The sequence below is a fragment of the Alnus glutinosa genome, chromosome 1 (genome assembly GCF_958979055.1).
Source record: "Alnus glutinosa chromosome 1, dhAlnGlut1.1, whole genome shotgun sequence".
NCBI classification, from domain to species: Eukaryota; Viridiplantae; Streptophyta; class Magnoliopsida; order Fagales; family Betulaceae; genus Alnus; species Alnus glutinosa.
In genome coordinates, this window is record NC_084886.1 from 37363815 (window position 1) to 37385427 (window position 21613).

General features: G+C 38.3%; 1 protein-coding gene across 2 annotated transcripts; it reads right to left on the reverse strand.

Moving 5' to 3' along the window:
* Positions 1-612: 612 nt before the first annotated feature.
* LOC133879943 (uncharacterized) lies at positions 613-21340 on the reverse strand. 2 transcript variants are annotated; one of them, XM_062318771.1, is made up of 24 exons: positions 21016-21338; positions 18048-18128; positions 17800-17899; positions 17607-17691; positions 17454-17503; positions 13801-13880; positions 10702-10761; positions 10273-10372; positions 10097-10174; positions 9195-9262; positions 9012-9080; positions 8840-8917; positions 8666-8761; positions 7983-8053; positions 7713-7790; positions 7493-7586; positions 4177-4275; positions 3328-3545; positions 3118-3232; positions 2496-2627; positions 2304-2411; positions 2117-2226; positions 1933-2034; positions 613-1829 (listed from the first exon to the last, which is right to left on the reverse strand). In XM_062318771.1, exons 1-24 carry the CDS (start codon positions 21058-21060, stop codon positions 1286-1288), a joined length of 2661 nt encoding a protein of 886 aa, XP_062174755.1. In that variant the 5' UTR covers positions 21061-21338; the 3' UTR covers positions 613-1285. The 2 variants fall into 2 exon arrangements, 1 of the variants encoding a protein (XP_062174755.1); XR_009902165.1 differs by lacking the exons at positions 613-1829; positions 1933-2034; positions 2117-2226; ... (1 more) ...; positions 2496-2627; positions 3118-3232 and having other exon boundaries at positions 3505-3545; positions 7493-7581; positions 21016-21340.
* Between the last annotated feature and the right edge of the window lie 273 nt (positions 21341-21613).

Sequence of the window (21613 nt, forward strand, 5' to 3'; positions counted from 1 at the left end):
TTATTGAAGTATCCAATGGATCCAAGTTACAAGCTTCCAAACCACTTCCGAGCAAATTCTTTCCACAGTACTGCCTGGTCGGTACCCTGTTGGGCCTTTTTTGTTCCAATGAATCTGTTTCTCCAGATTCGCAATGTGATATGGTTTTGAAAAATGAACTGGATATGGATACTTACTATAAAATTTCATTCTTGAACAAAAATCTTTTGTTCCAATGAATCTATTTCATCAGATTCGCAATGTGATATTGTTCTGAAAGATGAACCGGATATGGATAGTTCCAATAAAATTTCATTCTTGAACAAAAATCTTCTTGTGACACACAAGGAATCAATAGCTCATCTTAAGAAATCGCTTGACTGTTGCATTGGGCCGGTTACTGGTAGTATAATCATATTTGTCATCGACACAAAAGAAATCAATAGCTCATTTTCACTGTCTCCTAATTTCGGGATCACCCAGTGGATAGAATCATAAAAAGGGGGCACGAAAGGACTTCTTAGGGTTCTGATGGTCCAATCTGACTTTGGTGCATAACTTCAAACCTCTATTTTCAAGTCAATTCAACTATATTTCAATTGCTATGGGAAGGGGAAAACAATTCATTGTACATAAAAGAAATAGCAGAATAGTAAATTCATAATGTTAATTAGAAGCGATGGCAAGATCTTTTGGAGACCCTTCAAAAGTTAGAAAGTGTTCAAAATCTAATTTACACTGGCCTATCTATAATGAGTTTCACTACTGCAACTACGTTTGGAAAACTTTGACCTCTAACCACCTCACCAGGCCTCTATTACAACAACACCCACCACAAAACTGCAGAACTATGAAGGGCAAACATTTGTGCCCCCTATATCATATGATTCACATAGCCAAAAATGGACAAAAACAAATAAAGGGTTATTGAAAAAAAAAAAAAAAAAAAAAACAAGGCAAAAGAAAACATGTAAGAAAATTGGAAGAAAAAATAAAAAGAAAAAGATAATGCTGATAAATGTTGTACAGAAGACAATTGCTAAGCTAAGCTCAAAGCATCAGAAGGACCAAGTGAAAGGGGGAGAATGGGCCCACGTTGTTTGGATTACTTTTTGCCTCTCAGTAGCTCTATACAGTAACCCCTCCTATCATCAATGCAAAGCCATCAACCAAACTCATGCCCCTCTGTTCACTTCTTCTCTTTTGAAATGCATTATTTCCTTCGGTTCCACCACCAAGAACATCCCACGAGTTGAAGAAAACTGAACAAACAATGGCAACCCCTCTGAATGTGATGCTGCATAAATTAGGATCCATTTACAGCCATTTCTGGTGAGGATTTTGGTGGTATTAATGGAGAGTCCTCTCCACCCAACTGTCTATCATCTGAAGTGCTATGCAAGTGATCAGAACATATTCTAGAAGCAGGAAGGTCCTTCTCTCTGTGGTTCTCATCTGTAGTACTGCTGTTGTTATCAGAACAGCTTCTGTCAGTGTCAGGTTTATTCTCCTGATGATTTTCTTCACTTGAGCTTTGGTTCCCATCAGCATCAGCTGTGTGCGGAGTCGCTTGTGTGGTGCTTGCAGTTTTCTTACTAGGTAGCACTGCCTGGCTTAAGGTTGAGCACAGAGCAGTAAAAACACTTTCTTTTGACTTTGAGTTTTTTCCAATCCGCTGCTTCTTTGACACCTCAGGCTTGTTATCCTTGGATACCAGTTTCCGCTTCAACCTAAGAGACTCCATTGTTCCTTCATCTTCATCAGAAGTTTCTGGCTGCTTCCTCAGTGGTGGTCTGTAGTCTTCATCATCCTCATCATCATCATAGTCAACCAGTCCACCAGATCTAGGACTGCAAAAGTCGAGACATAAATCAAGATAACAGCAAAGGGGTGATTCAAAAAATACTCTGAAATGTCTCTGTCCAATTTTCTAGAGTGAAACAGTTCCTTTACCTTAATGGCGGGTAGCTTGGAGTAACTCCATTAGATAAAACAGGTTGAGATTGTACTTTTTGGGTATTTGAAATTGATGCAGATGCTGTATCTTCTTCATCACTGATTTAAGTATCCAAATTGAGAGGCTATCGCTAGAAAATCTTGGCAAAGAATTCTTCTAACATATTTTCCCTATACGTACCTGTCCTCATTGAAATATTCTTCCTCTTCTTTCTCCAGAGCACGCTCATCAATTCGCTTTCTGGGGTCTGACACATTACCAATGCCTTTTGGTCCACAATTCTCCAGGGACTGCAAACATAGGTGAGATCAAAAAACTCTGAATCCAAAATCAGGTGGTAAAAATCATAAGCAAGATGGGAGAATACCTGCTCATATTTAACTTTTAGTGAGTTAATGGAAACCAAATACTCAAATTTGACCAACTCGTTCCAGAACGAATCAACTATATATTTAAGCAAAAATTTAAGGTTCTCCTGCATGAAACAAGATAATTAGTAGAGATTTACCTCCAGACATATCTAAAATCCAAACAAAAAGAGGTATTAAAAAATGAGCACCTTTCGAATGTACTCGAAAAGTTCTAAAACTGCCGAGTTGAGCAGATTGTAACGATTACCATTACCAACAAAGGTATCCACAATTGGTTTGAGAAGGTTGTGCTTAACAATATGATTTATCAGATGCTCATCCTGCATATAAGCACATAATTTGAGTTGTTATACACTAACCACAAGAGATGATAGTCCACTGGAGATCGCAGACAATAATTAGCATTATACAATTAATAGATTCCCAGAATACACCAGTAAATTTTAAGGGCCTAGAAACATATGCACAAGTTTCGAGATTGAGATACAAAGTTGACATGAGGGCATTGTCTATGAGAGATGCCCATCCTGCCCAAATCTAGCACATTTTACATAAGTAACTAGTTGGCTACTAATGCAAATGCATGATAGTCATCTAAAATAACACTACCAGAATCAACCCAGCAGAGCCCACCTAATAAGCAGAAATGCAGAAGCAAATGATCCACTGTCTCCAAGCATTCTTACAAACATAGCACTGGCAACTACAAATTTCCTCTTAATCGCATTTTTGGCTGTTAATATTCTACCATGAATAAAAAATAAATTTCGCCATATGATGTTATTCAGTGATCAAGACGTATTTACTTACATGGCGGGAAAGAATAGTGCGAACAAAACGAACAGCAGCAACAACTAGGTATTTTTCCCTTCTTCGTGTCAACAACAAAACTTGATCTATCATGTTATTAAGGAGAAAGTTACACCTGCAAACAGAAAAGAAACCCGCACATTAACATGTTGAATGTCTTCTGCAGGAATTCAATTCTCAATATTGAATGAAAGGCATCCAAAAGATTACTTTATTCTATATGGATGGTGCAGAACACAAAAGCATAGCAATTCACATATGTTTGACAGTATTTCAGGCTTTGTGCCATTTTGATTTCCAATTCTTCCACCAGATCCCATAGATTTACCGCTTGATTGAGCTATGCCTTCCGAAGGACAAGATGCTGTTATAACATCAATTAGTTGACCCAAATGCTTCTCGTAGAAAATCTCAATAATAGTATCTCTCTGCAACAAAACAGCAAGATCAAAAACTCGATGACAAACAATAACGCATATAAATATCTTTAAGCTGAAGCATGGAAAAGAAATCCATCTTAGTTTTACTGACACGTATTTTCAACAATTCAGCAGAAATATAATAAAATACAAATCAACATTCAAAATGTTACATCTGCATAAATAAACTCAAACCGTCGCAGACTCTAAATGCAAGGTTATTAGAAAATAAATAGAGAAATTTTTTAAGGTTGCATGAGAGAGAGAGAGAGAGAGAGAGAGAGAGAGAGAGAGAGAGAGAAATGACAAATTGGTACCTCAATTCAATTGCATGGACAAAATAAAGTGCCAATTAATCCATGTTTGAAAATTGTAAAGTCAGGCTTGTTATTGCCGAACAAGTTCAAATTCAGGCTCAGCTATAAGCTATGTGATAGTGCTGAAGCTTAATTACATGGAAAGAGAAATTTGCAACGCAAGCAGTCAAGCTGACACGGTATGTAAGATATGAAGTAGAGTAAAAAAAACAGAAAAAAGCATAAATGAGATTAAAGATTGTTTCAAAATCGGAACAAAAGCCCAGTTCAGAAAAAAGGTAATTGAAACAAATATTCGAAGGAAGAATGATCAGGGCAGGCACCTGTGCTCCGGACAATGTGTACGAATCCAGTAAACTACGCAGAATTTCAAGAAACTGGCAATTCATGTCCTCCCCAAAATCTGTTGTCATTCCTTTAACCTATACATCAACAAACAACCATAAGTCAATATTGGTTGTAAAACATGTGTCCTTCCGAGGGGACAGTTTACTACCATGTAATTTAATTTTGATAAGTAAGAAGACTTTATAAATGAAAGCGTAAGGCGCCCCTACGTACATAGGAAGTATACACAGAAACAACCAAAGCTAACCAGCAAAAACCCAACAGAAACAACAAAACCCAAACCCCCGAAACCGAAGAAAAACCCCAAAACAAACTATAATAGAACCCAAGAAGGAAACTAAACAACCCACCACCCACCAAAGCACACAAACCTACATCATGTGTGCCTTGCCTTTCCTACTCCTAGAAGGATCTTTCGCAATACCATAATTAATGGAACTATGCAAATTAAGTAGCTCCCTTTTTTCTTTAGACTTTTGGCGCGCAATCATCTTCTCCCGCTGAAAATCTTCTTCCATTGCATCCCTAATTGCCGAGGCCTCCTCCCCAAAAGCCCCCTTCCAAAGCCCAATCCAAGGGCAATCCCTCCCAATAATCGTCTTCCTCCTCCCAAACTACGATCTCCCCGTTATGGTCAAAACCGACAGGCCAATTCCGAGATTGGGAGAAACCATTTCCCTCAACAGAACGAGGAATGATGCATCCACTCGGAGGAGAGGAAGGACCTGCTACCCCGACGTCCTTGACCTCCCGCGGCAAAACGGGAGGGACAGAAACAATCGGGGGAAGATTGAGAAATCCCTTCCTAAATAGACCCTGTTTTGCTAGCGTCTCTGTCTTCTTTTTCGCATGAAACTCTCCACCTGTAGCCTTAAAAACAGCAGGTCCAGCAGATAGCTTTGAGGCTTCCAAAGAGTCTGATAAAAACCCATCATTCCAAACCACAGAATGCCCTACCCCAGCTCCCTAGCCCTCCTATAATACTGCTGGATAGGGCGGCTTTGCAGCAAGGGGGAGGGGGAAGAACGCATCTTCTTCCCCAACTCAGAGGCCCCTGAGGGAAAAGGAATAGTTGAGACGGAGAGCTTTGCACCACACAAAAGCCCAGTCAACGCCTGAAGAGCAGCCAAGGTCGCCGGAGACATCTTCGCAGTCAGCAGCGGTGGGAAGACGAATGGAGGAGTCGACTTAACTAGAGATGACCCACCCCTAGGTCTGACTTCGCACAAAGGATCCCCATCGGGAAGCTCCATCATCAACTCCGGCAGAATGTCTTCGCACAGCCCAGAAGAGGCCACCATCGTCGTCTCAGGCGTGAAACTCGAAGACCTGGAGGAACTGGGTTTTGGCATGAGACAACCCAAACGCAAGCCCTTTCGTCTCAATCCGTACCTTGCAAGCCGGCCCAGAAGTTTCTTAGCAGCCCGGCCCAAAACCTTGTTGAACCCTATGGCCCGCTTACTCCATGTGCGCAACTTTGAAATTTCAAATTTCAAACTCACATGCGGAAGACAAGTATTACCCGGCGGACGGAGAGGTTGGTCCTTACCCAACAGATCAAACGAAGAAGACTCCAAGGTAGAACAGTCCAACGCCGACCTCAGATCTGCATCTAACACCCTCACCGCCAGTAGAAGGTCAAGATCACACTATTCCACCGGCGTAACCTTTCTCCTGGAAAAACGATCCCCCACGATAGGCACCTTCTTCACAACAGCGGCCGAGCCTGCCTTCAACACCTCCACAAAGGAGGGCCACTTCGTGAAAGGAGCCAAACCCGGCCATGCCTCTACTTCCTTCCCCTTATTCTCCACCAACTCATGCATGGACCCAGACCCCCAGCCCACTGAAGCAGAGAAGGAAACTGCGGCCTTTCTTAGCTCGTCGAAGAATTTTATCCAACCCCACCCTCCACGTCCCTCAGGGATCCAAATAAACCCTTTCCGGCCACCCATCCCGAATGATGTTGCCTCTAAGAAACGGCCGGCTTGGTTACACCCTCTTCGAGCAATCAAGACTCTCGATCCTTCCCTGAAAGATTTGATGAAGACTTGATCTTTCGGATAACCCACGAGATTCTCCAACGTCAAAGCCAACCACTCAGAACACGAAGAACTAATGAAAATTTCGCCGGAGAAGCTTTTCTCTTCTCCCCCACCCTCAGCGTCGACGCCCCATCCAGAACCGAGAAGACAAAGGTCTTCGACTCCACAATAAAACTTATCTCCATCTCAAAAAACACCCAGAACCCAAGCGGCCGACCCAGAGGATGTTCACATTTTCGACGGAAAAGAGCCACATAGTCGCGAGACCCGCCGGCTGACGCCCCTTCGCGAGCTACTAGCGCAACCCACAAACACTTGATGCTCAAAACACCATCCCCGCACAGCAACCGAACGACTAGTATGCAAAACAAGGCAAACTCCTAGAGTAATGCGCTCTCACGTGCCACAGCTAGGGCAGGGATAGAGAGAGAAGAAGGGCTGGGTGGCATATACTGAACCTCAGAAGTTTATGGTTTCAGAAAAGCCTAATGCTTCGTACACGTAGTTGTACTAAGTTTAGTTCGAGTTACTGTTCATAATATAGCTAAGTAGACAACTTTCAAGACACATGTTACTATTAATCAACAAACAAGTCTAAACCCAACAACAATGTTGGCTTGGCAACTTGGATTTTAGACTGTTTCTGCAACTAAAACCTTGAGCCCAGCTTTGCACAAGAAGTTGCATGTCTAAAGGTCAAAGAACGGCAACCACTAGTGCTGGCAACCTACATGTGCAGCTCAAACCATTTTTTCTTCTTTCAGGATAAGAGTCATCATTTTTCAATATTAAATGTATCAGTTTTAAGCTTTATATTTGCAGCTTGTCACAGCTACGCTAACTTACATTCAGAATTTGATGGTGGGGGTCCAGAAGAAAGAGTACAGTGCCCGTTCAGGGAGGAGAGGGGGTGCAGCAAATGCTATACCATCACACGCTATAATAGAAGCATTGAAACTAATCTTTACATCTATTGAGTTTTCAGGTATGTAACATGTAGAGCATCTCATTAGCTGGGTATGCAATCCTAAAAGCTAGATTCCACATATTTAACACGTTCCATATTTCTTCATCTCCTCCTTTTGTCTTAATAAATGCGAATCATGCTTTGGCTCTGAGTCCACTGGTGCAGCTCCACTTATCAACATAGAATATTTTGCTGATGTGAGTAAAAAGCGCTCTTTGGTTTATGTGCCACATGTGATCTTATATAAGGCTGTATAAGCAAAAAGCTTGATGTGCATACCAAGAGTCCCAGAAGTTGAGCTCCTTCCTGCCGAACTACATAAGAACGAAGAAGGTTTGGGTCCTGATTCAAGAAAAGAATGAGGATATCTGTCCTGCATCCATTAGAATGATTTATTGTTAGGATGGTGATTATTCTTTGGACTATATCATGCAAAGGGATAAATTTTATATCTAAAGCACAAAAAGGCCATAGACAGACACTAGGTGTTCATTATTACCCAGTTAAAACAAGCTTTTTGTCTTGACTCTGCAAAGCATCAGTTATGATGTCAAAGATTCCTTCATTCATGAGATCCCTGCAAGAATTTTAGACTTTTGACTCTTAGAAACATATACATATCAACAAGAAGAAAACATTAAGTAACTGACTTAATAATCACAAAGATAACACTTAGAGCAGCAATCACTTTCAAAACAAAGGGTTAGCAACAGAGCATGCAATGTCTACATCCACATGGATAATTGCAGAACTAGTATAAATAGCATACCTAAATAGACGAAGTTGCTGGACCATCTGCAGGCTCTTGCTTAAACTACAAAACTCGTGCAAGAAATATACCTATTTCATGAAAAGAAATACAGGGTTAGTACTAAGGTTATTGAAACAGCATGACCCACTATCTCTAACACACTACAGCCACAATCAATTCGCTTTAAGTTTAGAATCAAATCAAACAAGTGGTACAAATATAAAATCATCACATAAAAAAGCCAATGATTGCATGTTTTATAGTAACTAACTAGCTGAAATCAAAGGACAAAAGTGGGAAATTTTTCACAAAGCTTTATTTATCTCCAATTCAATGTCCTCAATAGTCAGTGTTCTTTAAGAGATTGTGCTCTTAAAGATATATCTCAATTAACAAAGCGAGCAAGACCAAGCAATTAGTCCAGGATCTAGACAAGTACTATCCGACCTCATGACCATCATGAAGTTGAGTAAAAAGTAAGAAGACCAAAAAACATGAACAAAAAAGTGACAAACAAGACTACGATTTCAATCAATCCAAAACAGAATACTAAATGGAATAGAAATTAGAAAACCGGGGGGGGGGGGGGGGGGGGGGGGGGGGGGGATTCACAGCATTAAGAGGACTAGTTAGATATCCAATTGACAGTTACACTAACATATTCAAGAAAAGATGTAGGTAGTTCAAGTAAAAATGAATACCAAATTTTTCTTAGACTCCGCAGAGGTGGAGGGCAATCTCAACCTAGCAAATAATTCCTGAATAAAGGTACTATCATCCTTTAACAAAGAAACAACCTGCAACAGAAAAACACAATTAGAGGCAAAATAGCAAAGCACTCGATATATTTGAACAAACCATTTTTAAAATCTTACAATAGCATTGTTTGAATGAATTATGGAATTGAGATTTGCAATCGTGGCCTCATCCAATACTCGAGCCAAAACAACATCCTAAAAGAGGTAATATAAGAGTAACATGGACAGTAAGAATTACATCACAAACAGGCAAGCAAGTAATCCAAGGTTTATCATTAACGATTCACACCTTCAAATAACCAACTCTGTACGTCTGGTGTATCTTTGACAGAACTAAAGGATCTTTAATTGGTATCGCCTACAAAAAATGAATAAATGTCCACAAATTAGCAAGAAGCAGCAACTTGCTTCCATCTACCCATCTCAACCTCCTTCCATAAAAGAGAAGAATAACCAGCTACCAAGACAATACCTCCTTGAAAACAACATGCTCTTTTAAAAAATTACGATGATGTTGGACATGAGGGACCTCGGGATCATCTGCAAATTACATTTAGAATGGTTCAACATCATTAAAAAAAATTGATGAATAATAAAGAACTAAAAACCAAACCATCAGCGAAGCTACCATCAATTCTGTGTACATATGCGCCAAGAATGTTGACATAAATTTTTTTTTTTTGGTTTACAAAATAATAAAAAAAAACTACTAGATATGACCATGATGTCCATTATATTTGCTAAATAAGTAACAAAGTGCATTGGGAGCATAAATGTAAAAAACAAATAGAACTTAAGAAAATGTAAAGAATTATGCATGTTCCATCCCCCCGGCCCAAATAAAAAATAATGATGATAATAATAGAAGTAACATACAGGTTATACTTGTTGCTATTCATACTAATATAATGGACGCTAACAAAATATTAAACACCATAAATGCAAAATAAAACAGTGTTGTTCCAATGCTGACTCAGTAATCATTGATAAAGTATATTATTATCAATCTTTCAATTTCAAACATTAAAAATTGGTCACCTAATGACCAAAATAGATATACAAAAAAAACTCAGCCATGACAGATTTACACATCTACGATTCTGAGTGGCACAAGGCAGAGAGAGAGAGAGAGTATTGATAAACAAATCCATCTAAAAATGAAGTGTCTGGATATTAATGAAAACAAAAAAAAAACATTAACTGCACCTCATGTTAACTAAGACGCAATACGCTACTACCACATTACAGGATACATAAAAGTGTAGTCAATTAAACAACAGTAAAAACTAAATTATGAAGCTCAAATATTAATTCTCAATACATATATGAAAGGTTACCATAAGATACTTTAAAAACAACAATAGTAAAACTTACACTCCAGTGAACCAATAAAATCCATGATCAATTCATCACCAAATATCTTCTCGAAGATCTGAGGACTATTGAGCAAAACTGCAAGTAACCAGACACAAGTCACTCAATACCAATGAAGGATATGCATACAACTAGTACATAATTAGAATGTTGGCGGAACGGAAAGGATTACTTACTAATTCCCTTGACTATTTTGTATATCATGTGAAGACCATCAATATTTTCCAAGTCTTCACATATTCTAAACAGGTCCATCAGCTTTCGGAAAAATTCTTGCTGCATAAAAAAAAAATAGATGACTCATTCAAAGAGATTTTTTGATAAGTGATCAACTCATTCAAAGAGATTTAAAAGTGGATCATCTACAAACTAACAAAGGAAGGAAAAATTCGAGATTATATAAAAACATGGTCAGAGACGTCTGCCGTGAAATAAATGGACTATTTTCTTAGACAACTAAGACATGAAAGAAATGGAATAGGTTCTTAAACTGACATGCATTAAAAATGTATAACTGATCAAAATATTTCATTACAACTGGCACACTTGGACCAATTTAATGGGCAAGGTTCCACTACCTACATCAACAAGATGAACACACTTACATCATTCAAAATGAGTTCTGTCAGTCGCATCTGATCAGCAATGCCACTTTCAACCACAGTCTGCAAAACAAAGATTGATCAATTTTATTAAAACGATCCGTAGAGTAGGTGCACGCGTAATAACTTAAAAGAAAAATGTAAGCAAGAAAATTGATGTTACAGTGAAAGCAAAAGGATTTAACAAAAATTACGAACATTTTACTACATAGCACATACTGATATTAAGTTACTCTTATCACTATGCCTATCAAAATATACATAAATACTTGTTGCGCACATGAAAATGCAACCACACCACATTATACGTTCCTAAATATCCTATGTATAAATATATGACTAAATCAGTCATATAAAGTTGTGACACCCTATAAATTTAGTCCCACAATAAGAGCATAAATTTTCCACATTGAGTGGGTGGATTATAAAAGTGTTATGGAAGCTAAATCTCACATTGGTTCCTTACTAGGTAAGACATGACTTTATAAGTGATACTAATGAGCTTCAATTGCAACTTAATTAATCATTTTAGAGTAATAGCATACATGGAGATAAAATCTGTTGGATCCCCTCCAAAAGGCAAAAGTTTGAAGAAAGATCCTTTTATCATGCGTTGTTCATCCAACTGGCTCCCCATTTCCTTGGAAGAGCATTTGAAGAGTTAAAGCTCATTCGAGGGTGGCGTTTTTGGTGTGGACGGCAGCACTAGGGAAGATCTAAACTTTGGATAACCTGAGAAAGAGGAACGTCATAGTGGTGGATTGGTGTTGTATGTGCAAGAGTGGGGAATCCATAGATCATCTTTTCCTTCATTGTGAAGTGATGAGAATTATTATTGATGTAGAGTAGGTCATGCCTAGAAGGGTGATTATATACTTTTCGAGTACTTAAGCTTTTCTTTCTAATAAATTATTATTCATAAAATAAAATAAAGCCTAGAAGGGTGATAAAGTTGCTGGCTAGCTGGAGAGGTCAGTTGGGAAGCCATAAATATTTTAGAAGTTTGGAGGATGGCACCTTTTTATGCATTTGGAGAGAGCAGAACGCAAGGAGCTTTGAAGATGTAACGACTCAAGAAAAAGCGCATAGCCACATCTGCGCTATCACCCCAAAAAAGCCACTAGTTAATTTGGAGATTTCCTATAACTCTTTATAAAGCTCAGTTTCACCTAGTAGCTAAGTAGTGAGACTTAGCACTCATGACTATCTTTATAAACCACCCACTCTATGTGGGCAACTCTTCTTCTCAATATGGGACCAAGGTGTTACAAACTTGCCCCCCCGACTTAAACCCTTGACGTTCTCGTCAGGCCCATGAAATGTGATGCTCCAGTACCACATGGCATGGCGTTAGTAGGTAGCTCTAATACCATTTGTAACGAACCAAAGAAAAGCGCTAACTATATCTACGATATCACCCCAAAAGACTAGTAAATTTGGAGCTTCCTTAGAATTCCTTATAAAACTCAGTTTCACCTAGTAACTAAACAATGTGGGACTTAGCCTTATGACTATCTTTATAAACCACCCTCCATGTGGGGCAACTAAAAGATTGTGAAATTTTGTTGGTAGAGCTACAAACTGTTATGTTCAAATCCCTGTATGCATGGATAGCGGCATATAATACTCCTACTCACTTTTCTAGTTTTTCGGGAATTTTTGTTTTATGTTCTTTTTTTTCTCCCTAATATGAGGCCTTTCCGGTATACTTATGTACACGGGTTGCGCCCTTCTGCGCTTTCTAATGAGATTAAATTATTTATAAAAAAAAAAAAAAAATCACATATGTGACTAGCACTTTCTCTGGGTCGTTACAAATGGAGCAATAATAACACCATGTGGCGTTGGAGCACTGCATGACGTGGACCTTGATGAGGACATCAAGGATTTGAGTGGAGGAGAATGTGACATCCCAGAAAATTAGTCACACATAGTGGGTGGATTATAAAAGAGTCCATGGATGCTAAGTCTCACGTTCCTTTACTAGGTGAAACTAAACTTTATAAAGCGTCAATTGAAACTTAATTAATCATTTTGGAGTAATAGCACAAATGTGGCCAACGTTTTTCCTAGACCGTTACAAAAGTAATATTAGTAAATAAGAGGGTAATACATCCCAGTAATGAGGATAAAAATGCCTGGTAAAGGCTAAAACTGATTTTGCTGAAATGGTTAAGACTAACCGGTTTAACTAAACATGAAAAAAATAAAATAAAAATAAAAAATAAAAAATAGGATTCCAAACCCACAATCATTGCCAAAGAGTAGCATATGCAATTAGGGAGTAAAATTCAAATTACTAAGTTTATGAGTTGAAGTAGACAGCTAAATGCTTTCTTACAAGAAGAAGATTAGAAGGAACAAAAAGAGTATCATAAAAGAGATGCTAGAAGTATCACATTAAATTTAATTCTTTTAAAGCATCCACAACCCCCAGATTTTGCATACATGGAAAGATAGAGATGAAATCAGATCCCTGACCCAGCTGGCTGGCATATATAAAAAAGAAAAAAAGAAGAAGCTAGTAACACAGCCAGAGAGGCTGGGTGCATCTTTCCACAACAGCCATTTTGGCTGTGATGGCATAAGTGTGTCCTCGCTACTATGGCTGTGGCAATAGCAATTCTCATATTGAAATCCTAGAAGTCATAACCAGGCTGTTTAAAATAAAACAATAGTAAGCCCAAGCTAACCAGAGAGAAAACGTTGATGGAACATTTTTCTGCTGTTCAAGCTACCCAGCAACAAACTACTGAAAAGAATGAAAAGCATGTTACAGAAACAAATAACTTTTCATAATTAACCAACTTGTCTTATGTCATTAATCGCTTAATTTTACACTTACATCCAGCTAATTAAGATAGCAGGAGGAAATAGCAAGAAAATAATGAGAGAGAGAGAGAGGGAGATCACATTCACAATTAAATGCCACCAATATCAAGATGAAGTGATAAGCAAAATAGGGAATCATTCACCAAGCTTATTGGCCAAAAAGGAATAAGGAATAAATATGAAACTTAAACAGACTTTTTTTTTTTTGATAAGTAAGAAGAAACTTAAACAGACTATAAAATAAGATAGAACTAGAGCATCCTTTTGAACCTTAAGTATGAGAGGAAGTGTGGATAGCTCAACTGCAGGCAACTCCCTCAACTCGCTGTTCACACTGTGAAATGTCTCGTCTGCATATATCACAAAAGAGAACATAAATTATGGTCCAGACAAAAAAGAACCCTGCAAATGTAATAAGAATAAGAGATATAAAAATGTATACAGAAATTTCCAGTGTACGGACAGATCAGATGATGTTTCCTCTAATAATGTGGGCTTGTTCCCAATGAGAAGGACTTCTCAATGGTAACAATTATTTGATTCCGACTTTGACATAAATCTTCAATTCCTTCCAGAAACTTGATTCTTTATTTGCGCCACTGTTATGGACGAAATTTCTAACCACGGATACAAGAAATCAGATGATTACAAGACTCTCTTTGCAAATTAAATTTGAACAATATTTATTTAGTTCCTGTTTACTTTTCCACATGCACCATAGTATTGTGTGGATTTGGATTATACTGGCTGATGGCCCAAGTTAATAGTTGACCTCAAGGAAGGATGAGCCTGCAGGTATGCCACCTTGATCTCATGCATAACATCTATCAATTCGTGCTGTGGTGCATCTAGAAGAAGGAAAGTAGGAAAGTATTTTCAAACTCCAAGATGGAGACTGACATTGTGGTTATCCATATGTTCATATTGGTTGTTGATGGAGTTTTCCTACTGAATTCACAGATATTTTTTGAACTAACGTTTACTCATTATTAAAGATTAGTTTAAAGGATTTCACTTCCACAAATGAGGACTACTATATTGTTGACCATTCAGATTATTTCTTGGGTAACTGTCTCCTTCCACTGCCTTTTAGCTTTACTCGTCTTGTTGTTCAGCTTCCATGTATGTATACACAATGCTCACTTCTCTAAGCAAGATCAACTTCATTATCCGGAAAAAACAAAAAAACAAAAAACAAAAAAAAAGGAACAAAAAAACAAACCAACAAACATGAAATGTTCACCAGTTTTTTAAAACACAGTAAAATTCATGAAAAAAGGGGGAAAATAAAGAAAAAATCCTGTTTAAAAGAACACACTAGAATAAAACACAGAAAGAGTGCTAAAGATGCACAAAAGTAGTTGGGTCTCACTTTGCAAGAAGGGTAGCTTCGCTTACTTTATTTTAGCCCCTTAAATAAACTAAATTTTAATTAATAAACACTTCCCACAACCACTCAGTGGTTGAAATAAGAGGAAATCCAACAGCATCTGCAACCAAGAATCAAGAGTGCCATTATAAAGCAACATAAACCCCCAACCACTTTATTCTTTGAGAAATGCTAGACTTCCCAAAATTTTCTTCCAAATTTTTGTTCCCAAATGATGTGTCACAATCCCATGAGATTGTGACACATTTTCCAAAATGATAGATCACATGAGATTGTAACGCATCATTTGGGAACTAAATTTTGGAGAAAATTTTTGGGATGAGTAGCATTTCCCCACTTCTTTAGCATGCACGTGCCACTAGACTAGTTTCCCCAATCTCAACATTCTCTCTCACTCTCTCAACCAATAATGACCCATATAAGAAATAGTCAGCACCTGAGCTGCAGATCCAACCAATAATTCTACTAAATGGATTCAGAACTAATTAACTTCTATCAATAAACTGCAGATCCAACCAGTATTATTCCAGTGGGGAATGTCGTCCAAGTGGGAAGGTTAGCCGACATTTTAGGGTGTGAAGTTGCTTCTTTGCCAGTGAAGTATCTGGGTCTTCCTTTGGGGGCTTCCTACAAGTCCACTCGTATTTGGGATGGAGTTATCGAGAAGGTTGAAAATCGGTTGGCTAGTTGGAAAAGGTTATATCTCTCCAAGGGAGGGAGGGTGACCCTTATCAAGAGTACTCTCTCCAACTTACCTACTTACTACATGTCTCTGTTCCCTATTCCGGTGTTTGTTGCTTCGCGCATTGAGAAGCTTCAACGAGATTTTCTTTGGGATGGAATGGGAGAAGAATTTAAATACCATTTGGTGAGTTGGGCGAAGGTTTGTACCCCAATTTCAAAAGGGAGGCTTGGCATTAGGAATTTGGTGTTGTTCAACCGCGCGTTGTTAGGAAAATGGTTATGGCGCTTTGGCATGGAAAGAGATGCTTGGTGGAGAGTTGCGGTGGGCTCCAAGTTTGGTAGTTTGTGGGGTGGGTGGTGCTCTCGTGAGATTGCAGGGGCTTTTGGAGTAGGGTTGTGGAAGTTCATAAGGAAAGGATGGGAGACGTTTTCCAAATTTCTTAGATATGAGGTGGGGGATGGAAGTAGGACTAGATTTTGGCATGACTTGTGGTACGGAGATACAGTTCTGAAAGAGGTGTTTCCTGATCTCTTTGGCATTGCTCGGGTGAAGGATGCGTCAGTGGCTGACAATATGGAGATTTTGGGCAGGTCCATTCAGTGGAATGTGAGCTTTGTTAGAGAGGCGCATGATTGGGAAGTAGATGTTTTTACCTCTTTCTTCCAGGTTTTGGACTCTACTAGGGTGAATAGAGATCGGGCAGATTGCCTTAGTTGGGTCTCTTCCAAGAAATGTGTGTTCAGGGTTAAGTCTTATTTTGGTTCCTTGACGTGTTCTGAAGGAACTCGGTTCCCTTGGAAGAGAGTGTGGCGGTCTCAGGCACCCCCGAGGGCAGCTTTCTTTACTTGGTCTGCAGCTCTAGGTAGAATCCTTACTTTGGACAATCTCAGGAAGAGGCACATAATCATTGTAGACAGATGCTGCCTATGCAAGCGTGATGGGGAATCAGTGGACCATATTCTTCTGCATTGTGATGTGGCTTCCGCTCTGTGGAACAACATTTTCTCTCGCTTTGGTATTTCTTGGGTCATGCCTAGAAGTGTGCTAGACCTAGTTGCTTGTTGGTAGAAGTCTGGGAGATCAAGGAGCGCTACAACATGGAAGATGGTGCCTATATGCTTATTTTGGTGTATTTGGAGAGAAAGAAACCTTAGGTGTTTTGAGAACCTAGAGAGCTCCCTAGAGGAGGTGTTAGAGTTGTTTCTCCATACGCTGTATCTCTGGTCGATGGCTTTTTTGTACCCTTTATCCATCAGCTTTGCTGATTTTCTTGCTTCTTTTTCCTTTTCTAATTAGGTGTTTCCTGTTGTATACTTCCAGTGTACGTAGGGGCGCCTTACGCTTTCAATAAAACTAAACTTACTTATCAAAAAAATAAATAAACTCCATAGCAATTTTCAAATTGAAATCAAAACATAAACCCTTGCATGACTATACTGGGGATTTCATTCTTAGTTTCATAACCTTCAATAAAGTATATCTCGACAAGTTTCCTAATTTCAACTCCAAGTTTAGGTTTTAATCTGCTGGCTGTCCGGTTTAACAAAATTTTACCATCCTTAATTTTCACACTAATCATGCCTACATTCCACTACACTACTCAACCAGACAGACCCACTTAACTATAAATCCAAAACATTGGGGTACAGGGAAAGTGGGGGAAGAAAGATGAGAGATTCTAGAGCATATGGAGAAGTCATCATATAACAATAGCCCTGGGATACTATAGATGCACCTCATGTTTCAGTCAACTAGTAATAACCAGCTTCAAGATATACAAAGGTCAAAAATTCAAGATGCAATGAATAAATTCCAAATTTGTACAAAATTTTGATCGCAGAAACTTACTGTTAAGAGTACTGAAATGCAGGTTTCTTTGCACATTGCAGATATGGTCCCTAAACAAAAATAAGAATGATATTTAGTAGGCAACAAATGGTGGCCGAAGCAGAAAGCTTTTGAAGGAAAAACAAGGAAAAAAGGTTTATATGTAATTGTTACCATATGTAAGAGCACCCTGTGGTCTCTTGAAAACTAAGTGCTAATTCTGTAGAATATTCTGGATCCCTCCAAGAGATAATTGTATCTGAAAATAAGTACATATTATAGCCTGATGAAACCACTTGGCATAATGTATTAGCTACAACTGGAAAAGGAAAAATAATATAATTCATCAGTTGAGATCAAAAAATACCTTCTTGCTTTCTGTAAATGTCATCTGAGCTAATACGATGCAAAAGTAATGTCTCATTGTCTTCTTCATCAACAACGAACAAACCCAGCTCTTCTGATCGCTGTTATATGTGCATTCAATCAAAATGCAAGAAAGTTTTTAGATAACCAATTAAATTTTCAATAGTTGTCTTGAGACAACTGTTTTGGCTCTAAAATGTGCTCATCAATGTCAGACAAACATCAAAGAAGATTAAGATATGAACGAACCTCCAAATAGTCAACACTGACATGCCCAGTTCCTTGGTCGTCCCATTTCCCATCATCATTCAAACGGTATACCTTAACACGCTGAAATTAAAAAATAAAAAGTAAAAGAATTAGACGGGCCACTTCTATAAATCATCTAGTCAATACAATCAATGTTGCCAAAAATTCAGAAAGACCAAAACTTCATCTCAAGGACAACATGCCACAAAGACAAGCATTCCTAGAAATTTCAAATTGGATAAGAAAATAACAATAACAAATATAAATTGAAAATAATGCTGCAAGTAGAGTGAGAAAAGGACAATAATTAATAATGCAAGTGCACATTAACTACAATGAACTCGAATAACATTATCTAAGAAACCCAAAACAACATGCTTATGGATAGAAAGGTAACTATTATGACTATTGAAAACTAAGAAGCCACATGACACATTTCCACAGCTATCCCATGGGATTGTATGCCTATATTTGAAAAGGAAAAACATGCATGCAAGCTATGAAAGAGGCTATTAAAAATCCAATAAATATTGGAAGCATGTTGGTGTCTAGCACAAAAAAGGTCTAACATGAGAGATAAGTTTAAAAGGTAAGTTTTGGAAACTTGTTTCTTTTTACTCCATTATATGACATCCTTCAAAAAATGAATTTTCTAAACAAGATCAACGACAGGGGACGGAGGAAGTAAGTGGTAGACCACCAGCAGTTGCTGAATGCAGAAGGGATGGGGTATTATACTACACATGGTTTGACAACTCAGCTGCCACATCATCTATTAAGTATAAATAGCATTTCCAATTTCCTTAGCTAAAGGAATGACATAACTCAAATATGTTCACAACATGAAACAAAAGAGAATATCAACATCGGCACTCAAATTCAAATCCTAAGACTTTAAATAGCTCCTCGTCAACAGCAATAAATTCAAAAGAGAATCTCAACATCAGTACTCAAGTCCGAAATCTCAAAAGCCTCTGCTAAATATGGCACACCAACCAAGTTCTCTGTTCTGGTAAAGATGTTTTGATGATGCAAGTGTTAAGATCTTATAAATATGACGCTAATTTCCTCTACTTTCCAATTCTAGTTGTCAAATTTGAATAGCCAATTCTATTCCCTAAAGTGGGTGGCCCATAAAGCTCCCCTAACATCAAAATGGTGATTATTCAATATGCAGCATTATCAGGAGTAATAAAAAATTGAAACGTTGGGATAGAATAAAAAGTGAGTGTGAGTGAGTGTGTGTGTGTGTGTGTGTGTGTGTGTGTATTCTTAGCCATGTGCATGCACAGGCACATTTGTAAACATTTTTACTTTTTGATGAGCAACATTTGTAAACCTTGTATTTATTGGAACCTGAGAATATCCTTTTTTTTATGAGCAAATCAATTCATTGAAAGAGCGGAAGAGAACAACCCAAGTGCACATGAAGTATACAATTAAAACACTCAATTACAAAGAAAGAAAAAAAAAAAACACAGGTCCAGAAATTCAGTAAAACTAGAAAAGGCGAGGGAATAACCATAACTATCGTGTATAATTTAATTGGATATACCTGGCATCATAAAAACTCCCACATACGCGCATCACAGTGCAGATGATACAGAAATGAGGTAAAACGATAAATTTTAAGAATTAAAGTATGCTCAATTCTAAACATATATATATATATATAGGGCATCTTAATTAAAAGTGAGTCCTGACTCTAATAGATATGGTATGGATAATATAGATGGATTTTTTTTTTCTATAAGTATGGAATTTAGGCCATGTCAGCACCATATTCCATTGTTTGAATGCATTATTGAAAAAATCATGTTACTCCAGAGCATTAAATCTCAAAATATAAAAATAAAAAATAAAAAAACTTAGCCATTTCATTCAACTATTAGACTAATTGAGTACAATAGCCAGTCATGTAGCACGATGAGCTGGGTATTGCAGAAATGAACAAATGGCTTAGAAAGACAGAGGTTGTGAATTACCATTCCGCCAAAGAAAAATGCCATTTTATAAGGAACTTCCTCAAAAAGAACTTGTGCAACGACAAAACCACGACAGCAATCTTCCAAACCCCTTACTTGCCAAGATAGTTACAAACACAACATACAAAAGTGGAAAAACTCCCAAACCAAATCAGATTTATTTCAAAATCCTGAGCTCTCACTAAATCAAGCCAAAATGGCTTTTGAAGTTTGAACTGAGCTTAAAGAAGCCTGTGAAAAATGTTTGATAAATTTCACCTAAGCAAAAACCACCAAGGCTGTGAAAAAATGTTTACTAACTTTTTTTTTTTGATAAGTAAAAAATGTTTCCTAACTTCAAGCTCAAATAGTCCAATACAAGGTACCAGACTACAGCTTTAACTCATTTACCACTTTGAGGATCAAACTTGCCCTCCAACCAACTTATGAAAAAAATCATAAGGTTAAGCGGAGACCTCAACCATTAATACTGTTCCACTGCAAAAAGAGTTGATATCCAACACAAGCCCTTCAAATTACTGTAGTAACTTCGTTAAACACTTCCATAAATAATTACTTCACAATATTTCTCCACCTGGCCCACGACAATATTACTCGTTTTGGCATTTTCAGCCAGTTCAACAGCACTGCATGCTTTATAGCAGTAAGGGACTAAAATTGATTGGTACTCCTTAACGAACCAAAACGGCAGCCTAGCTAAACATGATGAAACATTTCTCCACACCACATCCCAAAGTAATAGCCCGAAAAAACTAATAAAATCGAATTAATAGCGTTTACACTCAACCTACGAACTTGTCCGACCTCATCACAATTAAATTAACCGTAATCACACAATTACACCACAAATTACAATTTACAGACTAGAAGTCACGAACACCATACTCAAACTTCAAAGCGACCACTAAAAAGAAAATATACCTGCATCGAGTTCAGTTCTAGGGCAAAGTAATGAGCTTGCGATTACACTAAAGCAGACTCACCTGCATCGAATTGGCGTTGGCCTGCGACTTCTCTGGCGCGCCCATGCCAGCTCCTATATCCGCGATTCAAACTCGAAGCCCAAATTAGAGAAATTCGATCGAACTTGATGCGCCTCAAGTAATATAAATTAGGGTTTTTTGGTTTTTGGGGAAGAGAAGAGAGAGAAAGCGCAGGAAGGCGATTAAGGTCTTTTTACTTGGGGGGAGATCAATGAAAAACCCTAACCGCCATTAACGTAGCAGTGTGAACCTCGCGATTCTATCTCTCACTGCTTTTTATTCTTTTCTGTGCAAAGTGTCCGCCCCGAGCTTCGATAAGAGAAAAGAAAAGTAGAGAAAACCATTACGCATGTTTTTGAGAGTGTTTAATCCCAGAAATGTCCTTGGTCTGGGCTAGAATTACGGGGGGAGCCATCGGCCTTAGAGTCCGCGCGCACAAACTCGGCGCTTTCTTTTCGCGATCCAATCACGAGGGAGTGAGTGCGCGCGGGCTCTTCGCGTGGGTCCCTCACCCGGCTGTGCCTGAAGGACGCGCACGGATCCCCCTGATTGGTGAATCAAGAATATCGACACGTGTATCACCTTTTTTTTTTTTCTA